The sequence below is a fragment of the Sciurus carolinensis genome, chromosome 6 (genome assembly GCF_902686445.1).
Source record: "Sciurus carolinensis chromosome 6, mSciCar1.2, whole genome shotgun sequence".
Taxonomy (NCBI): Eukaryota; Metazoa; Chordata; class Mammalia; order Rodentia; family Sciuridae; genus Sciurus; species Sciurus carolinensis.
Window position 1 is genome coordinate 134,681,912 of NC_062218.1, and position 12,289 is coordinate 134,694,200.

The 12,289-nt window shown below is 42.4% G+C and overlaps 1 protein-coding gene across 1 annotated transcript in view; it reads left to right on the forward strand.

Annotated features, from left to right (window-relative positions):
* Positions 1–12,289, forward strand: part of Adamts2 (ADAM metallopeptidase with thrombospondin type 1 motif 2) — a 255,929-nt gene that overhangs the window by 198,038 nt on the left and 45,602 nt on the right. The window contains exons 6-10 of the mRNA XM_047556480.1: positions 1,268–1,424; positions 6,825–6,930; positions 7,682–7,825; positions 8,397–8,529; positions 9,712–9,825. Of these exons, the coding sequence (XP_047412436.1) occupies positions 1,268–1,424; positions 6,825–6,930; positions 7,682–7,825; positions 8,397–8,529; positions 9,712–9,825 (654 nt within the window). The remainder of the gene's footprint in view (positions 1–1,267; positions 1,425–6,824; positions 6,931–7,681; positions 7,826–8,396; positions 8,530–9,711; positions 9,826–12,289) is intronic.

Consider the following 12,289-nt stretch of genomic DNA (forward strand, 5'->3'; position numbering starts at 1 on the left):
CATAACACCATATAACTCCTAGGTAAATAGTTGTTTTACTGTTGTTTAAGGAGTAATAACAAGAAAAAAAATGTCTATACATGTTTAGTACAAATACATTTTTTATGAGGTTGGTTGAATCTGTGCCTGCAGAACCCTTGGAGGTAGTGAGCCAGTTGTGTTTGTGGACATATTTATTCAAGAGAAGAAATGGAACACTTGCATTGTCTAGAATGCTCACTGCTGCTTTATGGACAGATGTATCCTTAAAGAGGGAAAGAGCATGTCCAGGACTTGAAGAGAACTACTTTGGTGGTGAAAGCAGATACCAGAATGCCTTCTGTGAGACTCATGGAGAGAAAAAGGAAATGTGTAGCTTTTGAGACCATAGATATTGTATGTGGGGAGGAAAGAGGGGCAGTTGGTTGAATATAGATTTTGTTTTCAGGTTTCTTGAGTTCAGATCTCAGCGCCTTCACTTCCTAGTTGCATGACCTGGGGCAAGCTACTTCTCTGAGCCTCAGTTCACTATCTTATCAGGCAGTTGAGAAAACTGAACAAGAGTGCACCAGTACCTAGTGCAGAGCATGTGTACAGGGCTGTACAGCCAGCCTTCACTATCAAGTGTGGGTCATGATAAAAAATGGAATTTGATTGTTCTCAATGGTTTCTTATTCATGGTTCCCATGGGAATGATCTGTTTGTGGTCCTGTTCTTCATATGACTTTTGCTATATCAGTTGTATTTCTTTTTCTTCATTGTGTTACATTCCATAAAATACCTTCACAAATGGGGAAAGTATAAGGCTATCTCCCTCTACCTCAGCATTTGAATTCCATATTGGAGTTTCCATCTCCCCTGCTCTGGATCTTTCTAGAACTATGAACTTTTTTTTTTTATTGTATACAAATGGGATACATGTTGTTTCTCTATTTGTACATGGAGTCAAGGCATACCATTTGTGTAATCATAAATTTACATAGGGCAATGATGTTTGATTCATTATTTTTTCCCTTCCCCCCCACCCCTCCCACCCCTCTTTTCCCTCTATACAGTCTTTCTTTCTTTCATTCTTACCACCCTCCTTATCCCTGAACTATGAACTTTTTGAGGTGGGGTTCACACTTCATTTCCCTCCTACGGAGGACTTATTTAGAATTGGTGCCTAATAGGATGCAGGGGCTTCTGGAAAGAGGTAAGGTGAATGAATTATATGAGGTCTTTGATGACCTCAGAACTTTGCTTCCAAGCCTCATCCTCTCTTTCATGTCCCCCTGTGTCCCTGCAGTCCATGAGCCTCATCGAGATTGGCAACCCCTCTCAGAGCCTGGAGAATGTCTGCCGCTGGGCATACCTACAGCAAAAGCCGGACACAGGTCATGATGAGTATCATGATCACGCCATCTTTCTCACTCGGCAGGACTTTGGGCCTTCAGGAATGCAAGGTGAGCCTCACCCCTGCAGGCAGAGGACAGACCAGAGCTGGTGATGAGACAGTGGTCCTGCAAGAGGACCCTCAGCAGGAGGTCCCAGCCAGGGAGGAGTGCCAGGGCAGGGAGGGGCTCTGGACCCCTTAGCTGGGTGAGGGTTTGTGTTGGTATCATCAGAATTTCTGCTGTTTCCCCCAGAAACTGCAACCCCCCCCACTATCAGGTCAAGAAAAATTCAAATTGAGAGTGAACCTGGTAGCCCAAAGATTAGTCAGTGTCTGAAGACGAGTTTCAGAGTCATGTGCTTCCACTGATTTCTAAAAAAACAATCTGAGTAAGTTGCCAACCTTTATAAGTTGAGAGATTTTTATATAAAGATTCAAACTATATAAAATTGACAGCTCTAAAAGAAGAAATTGACAAGTCTACAATCATAGTTAAAGATGACAACATATGAGAACTTGGCAAAGCTAAAGAAGATTTAAATTAAACAATTTGACCTAATTTATAGGTCAATTTGTTACACTTATTCCTAGATATCTTTTTTCTATTCTATTGTACATGGCACTAGTTTTAATATTTTAGTTTTCATTTATTGTGAGAATATAGAAATTCTAGAGTTCTTGACTATTAGAAAATAAACATTCTTTACAACAAACACATGAAAATATAGCAAAACAAGAACTGGTATATAGCTTAGTGAAAGAATGCTTGCCTAACATAGGCAAGGCCCTGGATTTCATCCCCAGCACTGAGAAAAGAAAAAGAAAATACACTAAAACAGACTATGCTGGGCCATAGAGAAATATCAACAAAAAGTAAAACACCAAAATTATGTGTAGTGTATCCCTTGACCACAGTGGAAAAAAAATGAGAAACCCTAAATGTTCGGAAATTAAGAAGTACGCTTATAAATAACTCATGGGTGAAAGAAGAAATAACTGTAGAAATTAGAATGTATTTTTAAACCAAATGACAATGATGATTTGACATATCAGATTTCATGGATATAGCTAACTTAATGATTAGATATTTATACCCTTATGTGCATTAGTTAGGAAAAAAGACTGAAAAGTCAATCGCATATGCATATATCACAAGAAATTTGACAAAGAATAGCAAATTAAGCCCAACAAAAGTAGAAGGAATTATAAAGATAAGAGCAGAATTGCTGAAATGAAAAACAGTTGCAGTTAAAAAAAACCCCAACAGAATCAAAGTTTGGTTCTTTGAAAAACATGAATTAAAACTGAAAAACTCCTAGCAATGCTAATTTTTAAAAAAAGAAAGAAAAAGTGCAAATCACTACATATCCTACAAAATTTTAAAAGCTAGTAAGAAAGTATTTTGATCAGCTTTAAGGAAGAATATGTCAATTTAAGTGAAATTAAAAATATAAAATTTGAGAAAATAGTAGAAAATCCAAATAGTGTTATATCTATTAAAGAAATTAAATTTGTAATTAAGACTCTTCAAGGTGAATTCCAAGATGTTATAGCTTTCCAGGTTAGTTTTCCTAATATTTAAGGAAGAATAATACCAATCACACACAAATTTCTAGAGACTGAGAAGTTACATTTTCCAACTAATTTTGTGAAAACTGCATAAGTTTGATAGAAAAATCTGAGGACATTACAAGAAAAAATATTCACAGGCCAACATCTCTCATTAATGTAGAGACAATAGTCCAAACAAAATACTAGCAAATCAAATCTGGTGCTAGAGTTTTAGAAAGGTACCATGTCACAGTGAATTTGTTTATTTGAGGAATGCAAGGTTGGTTTAACATTTGAAAATTAATCATTGAAATTTATCACTTAGCAGGATAAAGGAGAATGATATATGATTATCTCAATTGATCCAAAAACAGTATTTGACAAAAATCAAGATCCATTTATGACCAAATGTTCTGTGGGACTAGAAAGAAGAAAATTTGTTCAATATAGTAAAGAGTATTTGCAAAGAACCTACAACAAATCCACATATAATGATGAAATGTTGAAAGCACTTCCTCTAAGCAGAGAATGGGTCAAGAATGCCTGCTATCACCATTTCTAGGCAGCATTGTAGTAGAGATCCTATCCAGTGAAATAAGAGAAAGAAATGAAAATGTAATGATCACAAAGAAAAATATCAAGCTTTCACTTGAAGATGATATGCTTGTACGTATAGAAAACCCAAAAGAATCTATGAATAAATTATTAGAATTACTAATTAGTTTGATCATGTTTGCTGGAGATAATGTCAACAAGCAAAAATCAATTGAATTTCTACATTCTAACAATAAATGGAAACTAAAAATTTAAAACTAGTACAATTTACAATAGAATAAAAACCTGAAAATATCTAGAAATAAGTATAATAAAATATGTCCAAGATCTAGACTAGAAAACTTTTAAAAAATTTTGAAAGAAATTATAAAAGACTGAATAAAGGAAGGGATATGTATGCTTATGGATAAGGAGACTCGTGATTACAAAGGTAACAGTTTTCTCCTAATTGATGTATAGAATCCATGTAACTATACTCTTGCATAGGGCATACCAATGCAAGTTCAGTTCCAGCAGAATACTTTGAAGATATTAGAATCTAATTAATTCTAGTATTTAATAGAAATGCAATGGGCCAAGAGTAGCCAAGGGCAAGTGAAGAACAATGTATTCAATACTTATGAAAATAAAGACTGTATTTTTAATGCAAGGATTAGAACACAATAAAGAGTCCAGAGCTGAACCCATACATGCATGGACACTTGATTTATTGCATAGGTAACACTTTGGAGTAGAGGGCAAAGATACAGCCCTTTTAAAAATTGGAAAAAGAAATTGAGCTTGACACTCTGCTTCACTCTATATGTAAATATCATCTCACATGGGTTTTTTTTCACATCTTTTATAAAAGATGAAATAAAACCTGCAGAGGATAATACAATTTGAACATTCCTAATCTAAGAACCTGAAATCTGAACTGCTCCAAAATTCAGAAGTTTTTGAGCACTGACCACACCTAAACTTATGTGATGGGTTACAGTCAAAATGCAGATACACTAAAAATATGGTATGAAATTACCTTTGGGATATGCATATAAGGTATGTGCAATATATATATACATATGTATATACATATATATATGTGTGTGTATATATATATATATATACACACACACACACACACACACACACACACTTATATGAAACATAAATGAATTTTGTTTTGACTTGGGTCCTATCCCCAAAATACCTCAATAGTCTAATTACATATATGCAAATATCCCAAATCTGAAAAAAATATCATATATGAAAAACTTCTGAACCCATGCAGTTTGAATAAGATGTACTCAGCCTGTATAAGAGAAATATCTCCATGTTTTTGAATTAAGAGAAATGTTTGTTAGAAAAGAGGCAAAAAGCTCTAACTCTTTGGAAAGGATTGGTAGTACCACATTAACATTAAACCTTTTGTTCATTAAAGGCACTATAAATCCATGAGGGAAATACTTATACATATATCTAATAAAGGACACATCTGAAGTTTATGGAAAACTCCTACAAATCAATAATAATAATAATAATAATAATAATAATAATAAAAGAAACCAATCCAATAGAAAAATGAGCAACAGATTTTATCAGGCTCTTAATAAAATGCAAATGACCAATAAATACATGTAAAGGTACTCATCATCATTCGACATTAGAGAAGTAAAGTTAAAACTACAACAAAATACTATGACACACCTAATAGAATTGCTTTAAGAAAAAAAAAAAAAGACTGAAGATAACATTTGTCTGTGAGGTTGTGGATAAATCCCCCTGAAATGCCATGGAGCAAGTTGATGTACCCAGCCTGTACAAAGTTCAATGCCAGCCTGGGCAACTTAGCAAGACCCTGACTCAAAATGAAAAATAAAAGGGGCTGGGGATGCATCTCAGTGGTAGAGCACCCCAGTACCCGCCCCTCCCCAACCCCATGCACACAAAGTGAAGGGACAACCAAGGACTCAGAAGATAATAAAAAACAAAATGAATTTACAGCATGAAGAAGATGGACCAAGATGGAAAACAAAACGAAATGCTTGAAAACTGACTCCAGAGAAAAAGAGCTAATTCAGAGAAAGAAAGAACATTTTATAAAGTAACAGATTTACAAACTCAGAATAGGTTGCTATGAAGCATTAAAGAACAATAAAGAGTTTTTATGAAATTGAGACTATGATGGGTAAAGTGAAAAAAATTCAGAAGCAGAGCAATTTGGAGGAAAAGGACAAAAAGACCAAAATGAGAGAAAAGTTAGCGGACAAAGTTTCAATTCAGGAGAATAAGATCTAATAAGATCTATCTAATAAGATTTCTAGAAAGAAAGAAGAGCTACAAAACAAAACAAGGAAAAATAAATAAATGAAGATACCTTTTCAAACCTTTCAATTGATTTTTTTATGAACAGGTAATAACTGTGCCCCCTTTTTTTTTTTTTTTTTTTTTTAATCTTAAAGGCTCAGGCAACACTAAGTAGGATGAATGAAAAGTACTCCACACTGAGGCGCATATTCACATGCGGGCTTGGCATTCCAAGGGCAAAGAGATCTCAAAATTCTGCTCCAGCACACTGATTTAAGAACCATTCCCTGTAAAAATGCAGAGCAAAAATTAGAAAATTTCCTGTTTATTCCAAGAGGAAAAGGCACTGGTTCAATACTATAATTTTTACAGACAAGTCCTAAAGCCAGCACACCCCAGGCCACAAAGGCTTTCCTTTTCTCACACCCCCTTTCCTTCCCCTCCCCCTTCCCTTCCTCCTTTGCTTTAAACAAATTGCCTAACCCAGTGGTATGACAAGAGTGAATCCAGCTTAGAGTACTGAGAATTGGGGCTGCATATTTGCCTGGCCTCTGGGAAGCCCTCTGGGTACGTATATAAGTAGAAGACCACTTAGATACACACTAGCTCTGTATGTGCTTCACCCTACTGGGATGAGAACCAGAAAAAACACACGAGGGGGCGGTGCCCAGGAAGATTGTGCAGAAGAGGTAGGCTTGGAGGATGTGATGCCAGACAAGTGAGGGGCCAGGGTGACCCTAGCAGAGTGAGAGCTATGGAAATTGTGCTGCTCAGGGGTCAAAGGTAGGAAGACAAGTCCTGGCAAATGAAACCTGGTCCAGGAAACTGACCCCAGCTAACCTGTAGACTTGAACAAGCCAGCTGGCTACCAGTCTTGGATGGTGATGGTCTGGGGACCTGCCACGTGGGGTGGGTCTTCTGAGGCTGTATGGGCAGAGGGCTGTTGATTCTGCTCATTTGTGGTGGGACTGGATGCACACTTAGGATGCGCATCTCCTTCAGGATTTCACAGGGTCTGGGGCTGCCTCAGGCAGGACTCTGGGCCTGGGAGCTGGAGCCGCCTTTTGTCTCCTTCCAGGCTATGCTCCTGTCACCGGGATGTGCCACCCTGTCCGCAGCTGTACCCTGAACCACGAGGACGGCTTCTCCTCAGCATTTGTGGTGGCCCATGAGACTGGTCACGTGTAAGTGGCCTGGCCATCCTTGTTGTCTGGGGAAGATCAGGGTTTAGAGTGGCCACCCGAGGATCCTCCCCTGACTGTCCAGTTCTCCTCCATGTCCTGAGAGGGACAGCTGTGGATGAAAATCACTTGGATATGAAGTCCTGTCATCCCAGCACTGCAGGGTTATCCTCTTTCTGTTGAAGGAACAAATCGAAGGAAGAAGCACCTAAGGGCTGAGTGGCTGCAGGAACTAGATTGCTTGCACCCTTATCCCATGCAAGCCATGGGGCAGGGTGGACTCATTAGGCCCATTTTATAGATGAGTCACCTAGGCTGAGGGATGCTTGTCCGGGGTTAGAAAGCCATGATTCTGCTCAAGTGTGCATGACCTGGGCACCATCTGAGTCTCTGAATCTTGGGGCTGGAGAAGTCTTGGTGGAAAAGCTCACAAGGATGCTGGGGCTGTGCAAGGGAGGGGCTTGGGTTCACCCTGCTGAGTATATAGGGAGAATTCTTGGGGACATTGGGGGCCACAGATGCCTCTGCCACAACAGTGGCCCTCCTTGGAGACAGGATACCTGAGTGACTGCATGCTGGATGCCTCCTCCCCAGAATAACTCGGACTTAAAGAATCTAACAGGTGGAAAGTCGGTACCACCTGGATCAGAGGAGGTCAGCTGGGAGGGGGTTCAGGGATGCCCTCCTGGTGTTTGGGTAGGGTGGAGGTGCAGCCAGGTGAGGGTCCAGTCCGGCTACTTTGCTCCCTTCACAGGCTGGGCATGGAACACGATGGTCAGGGCAACCGCTGTGGCGACGAGGTGCGACTGGGTAGCATCATGGCACCCTTGGTACAGGCTGCCTTCCACCGCTTCCACTGGTCCCGCTGCAGCCAGCAGGAGCTCAGTCGCTACCTGCAGTGAGTACCTCCTGGTTGTCCCCATGGGTGACCCCTCAGTCCCTGGGCTCAGCTCTAGGAGGATATGCAAGTCCTGGGTATGCCTGGGTCTAGCCTGAGCTCTTGGATTTCAGGTCCTGCACCCTGAAGTGCAGGGGATGGGAGAAGGTACACTTCCAAGAGTCTGATGTTAGGGGCCCCAGCCTTAACTGGCAGGTGAGCCAGTCAAGACTCTATGCAAGCCAGGACTGGGGTTGTGGCTCAGTGGTAGAGCCCTTGTCTTGCATGTGTGAGGCGCTAGGTTCAATCCTCATCACCACATAAAAATAAATAAATAAATAAATAAATAAATATGTTGTGTCCCTTACGACTAAAAAAAAAATATTTAAAGAAAACAAAACCTTTGCAAGCCAGGTCTTGGTATCTTATACAAAGGAAAAGTATCACAATAGGGAAACTGAGGCAGCACAACATCCAAAAGCTGGGCATGCGGGCAGGCTCACCATGACGGCTCCAGGAAGGGAGCTGCCTTAGAAGCTGCATGGCCATTTCCACTGAAAGCTGCTTATGGCACACACATGTCCCCCGACAGCTCCTATGACTGCTTGCGGGATGACCCCTTCGCCCATGACTGGCCAGCGCTGCCCCAGCTCCCAGGGCTGCACTATTCCATGAACGAGCAGTGCCGCTTCGACTTTGGCCTGGGCTACATGATGTGCACCGCGGTGAGTGTTAGTGCCCAGAAGCCAGTGGCACCTCCAGGGGCTGTGAATGGGGAGCCTTTCCTGGATTCAAAGGCTTCTCCACTTCACAAAAGACACAGGTTGGGGATAGGACACCAAGTGCCTACCTGGGCAGGAAGTACACAGGTGACAAGTCTGTGATGAGGGGATCAGCGAGGGATGGGGGAGCCTTAAGGCTTTTGTGTGAGCCTGCACAGTTCAGGATGGCTTCCCCAGGGGAAAGTGAAGTGTTAAGTGTAAGAGGGAGGACAGGGAATTCTGGAAGGAAGGAATCAAAGGTGCAGAAGCCTAAAGAGCAAGAACATAGCATGCAGAGAGCATCCAGTTGTTCCCCAGGACTGAGAGCCAGAGCACAGTCAGCAGCAGGAACCCAGTCATCAGCATCCAGGTGGTGGGGCAGGAGTTTTAGTGTCAGCTGGTATGACTTAATGCTCATCAGTACTAAGCAAAGAAGTCCCATTTTATAGACGAGGAGACTGAGTCCCAGAGCAGTTAGGTGACCTTCCTGAGTTCATGTGGAATGCAGGTGGTGGACTTGGGTACTGAAGCAGGAGATCTAACACCCTCCATGACTTCCTAAAGAGCATGGTGGACACATTTCTCATGGAGGGCTCTGCAAAGATTTGAATAGGGGAATAGCATGGACAGACCTGAGTTTCAGTTGAATCCCTCAGGGGCATCCTGGAGGAAGGAAGTAGAAAGTTCATGGAAGAGACAATTGTGAGGTCCAGGGGATAGAGGCTGAGGCTGGAGCAAGGGTGAGACTTGGAGCAGAGGAGAAGGCTTCACCAGGGCTTCAGCAGATTCATGGCAAGGAGATAGTAGGTACCCAGAGGGCCCTGCAGTGACAACCCTTCAGATCCCCAGCAACTCCTGCCTGGGCCAGAGGATTTCCCACCCAGTTCTCATGGCTCCTAGCTATCTGTCCAGGCTCCACAAGGTGTGCAGCCTCTAAAGATAGAGGTTGGGAGGCCTGAATATGCATGGTCACATTTCAGCATCTGCCCTGTACATGGTCCTTGTGGTCCCAGAATTGTGCAGTTTATAGCATCACCCAACTGCATAGGCCTGTAACAGAGGGGAGGGTAGCAACCCTGGGTGACAGCCCTGGGTGGTCCCCCATAATGGAAGGTAGCCTAGTGAGCTGCTGGTGTTTTCTTCCAGTTCCGCACCTTCGATCCCTGCAAACAGCTTTGGTGCAGCCACCCTGATAATCCCTACTTTTGCAAGACCAAGAAGGGACCCCCTCTGGATGGGACTATGTGTGCACCTGGCAAGGTGAGTCAGGACTGAGGGCTCTTTGAGGTGACTGGAGCAGAAGGCAGGCACCCACATAAGAGCATCAGGTTGAACCTTCATGACTGAATGTTAGTGACTCTATAAGAAGAGAGAGAGACCAGAAGAAACACACATGTGCTCTTTGTCATGACCCTCTGCTTACAATGTCAGGGCAAATCTAGCATCTCAAAGCCCTTTCCTGTGTCTCAAGCCTCCAGCACATTGTGGATGACTGTGGGTCACCTCACCATGAGGTCAGCATTGGGAGCTGGTGGCCACTGGGTTCCCAGGCCCAGCATGAGGTTTAGCCTTTCCATCCCCAGAACCTCTATATTTTTCCCTAATCAGGCATATTAATCCCTCAAGATCACTAGATGGCCACTACAGGCTCTCTTCCCACCCTCCAAATCTACAGAAAGAAGGGCTTCTCCTTCCTGTTGATCCAACCAAAACTCCAGGACTGATTCTCATTGATTCAAGTGAAATCACATACCCACTCCTTGGCCAGTCACTTGCCAGGAGACTGACAGATACAAATGGGCCTGGATTTTCTCCCAGGAGGGTTGGGCCCTACCAAAGCCACACTGACCATCAGGGGACACCAAGGAGTGGGGAGCAAACTCCAGTGCATGTCCCACAGTGTCGGGCTTACCCAAAAGCTCATGGACCTGTAGTTCCTCAGTGCAGATCTTTGGTCTAGGACTGAGAGGGCTGTCTACTTTTAGTTTCTGGGAGAACTTCTTAAAGATAACATATTCCCAGACCCATTCCTGAAGGTGGGGTTTAGGGTCCCAGAACTGGTATTGTGTTTCATTTTGTTCTGTTTTAAACTATGGTAACATTTGCATAAGATAAAAGTTTATCACTTTAATTCATTTTTAAAGTGCACAGTTCAATGGCATTTAGTCATTGACAGTAATGGGCAACCATCACCACTGTTTAACTCCAAAACTTTTTTATCACCCCAAAGGATATTCCATTAATGTCACCCTTCCTTCCTCTCCTTTCCCCTAGTCCCTGGTAACTATTAATCTGCTGTCTGCAGAGTTGCCTACCCTAGTATTTCATATAAGTGGAATCACACAATATATGATTTTTGGTGTCTGACTTATTTCACTTAACATAATGTGTTCAAGATTTGTCCCTGTCATAGCATGTATCAGTGCTTCCTTCCTTTTATGGTTGGGTAATATTCCATTGCATGGTTATACCATGTTTTGTTTCTCCACTCATCCTTCAATGGACATTTGGGTTTTTCTGCCTTTTGGCAGTTGTGAGAAATGCTGCTCTGAAATTCTTATATAACTTTTTGTTTGAAGACCTGGGATTTGGTATTTTTTTTTCTTTTCTTTTTTTTTTTTGGGGGGGGCAGGTACTGGGGATAGAACCCAGGGTCTTGTGCTTGCAAGTCAAGCACTCTACCAACTGAGCTATCTCTCCAGCCCCATTTTTTTTTTTTTTTTTTTTTTTTGCAGTGCTGGGGATTGTACCCAGGGCCTTGTGCTTGCGAGGCAGGCACTCTACCAACTGAGCTATATCCCCAGCCCCAGGATTTGGTATTTTTAAGAAGTGCTCCAGGTGATTCAGCTGTGCCCCAAACTTAGTAAACTATTGGAAGTGAGAGATGAGATGTTAGTAATACTCCAGGGAGCTGGTAAAACCAGAGCTGACCTGGTACCTCCTCCCCACAGGAGCACATTGGAAGGAACAAGGGCCAGAGCTTTTGCCTTAACCCCAGTGGGGAGCGTGGTAAATGATATGTTAACATATGAGGCTAGCTAAGCATGGCTTCCTAGCACACATTCCCAGTCCACGCCTGGACCCAGCGAAGGCAGATGGAGTGGGAGACAGGCTACACAAGCATGTTTTCTCAGGGGGAACCCAGTGCACAGGTGTGATCTGGCCTTCTTCCCAGCTGATTTGCCTCCCTTCTACAGGGTGGGAATGGGGAGGGCCTGGTGAGGAAGATGAATGGATGTGACCAAAGTGCCCCTTCCTCATGGAAATCGCCAACCTGACTATATACCCCTTCACTCATTGACCATAGGACCCTTTGCTCATTTCACTTAGTAAATAAAATTGTCATTTTATGTATTTAAAAAACAGTTGTGTTGATTGAGGAACAGTGCTGGGGCTCAGGTCAGTCTTCTCCTGCTCACAAGGAACACAGGCTGAAAACTGACCTAGGTCAGTGATTCTCAGTGTTGGCATGAAAAGAAGAAGCGGGTAGGGGAAGAAGAGAAAGAATTGGTGGCCTGTCCAGATTCCTGGCTGTGTGAGTTTGTGTGTTTCAATGTCTTACTTGTTATTGCATGTAATTCTCTATTTGGAAAGTGTTTTAGTCTGTTTTGTGCTGCTAATAACAGTAGCACAGACTGGGTCATTTCTAAAGAACAGTCATTTATTGGGTTACACTTCTGGAGACTGGTAAGTCCAGGTAAGTCCGAGGTCAAGGTACCAGCAT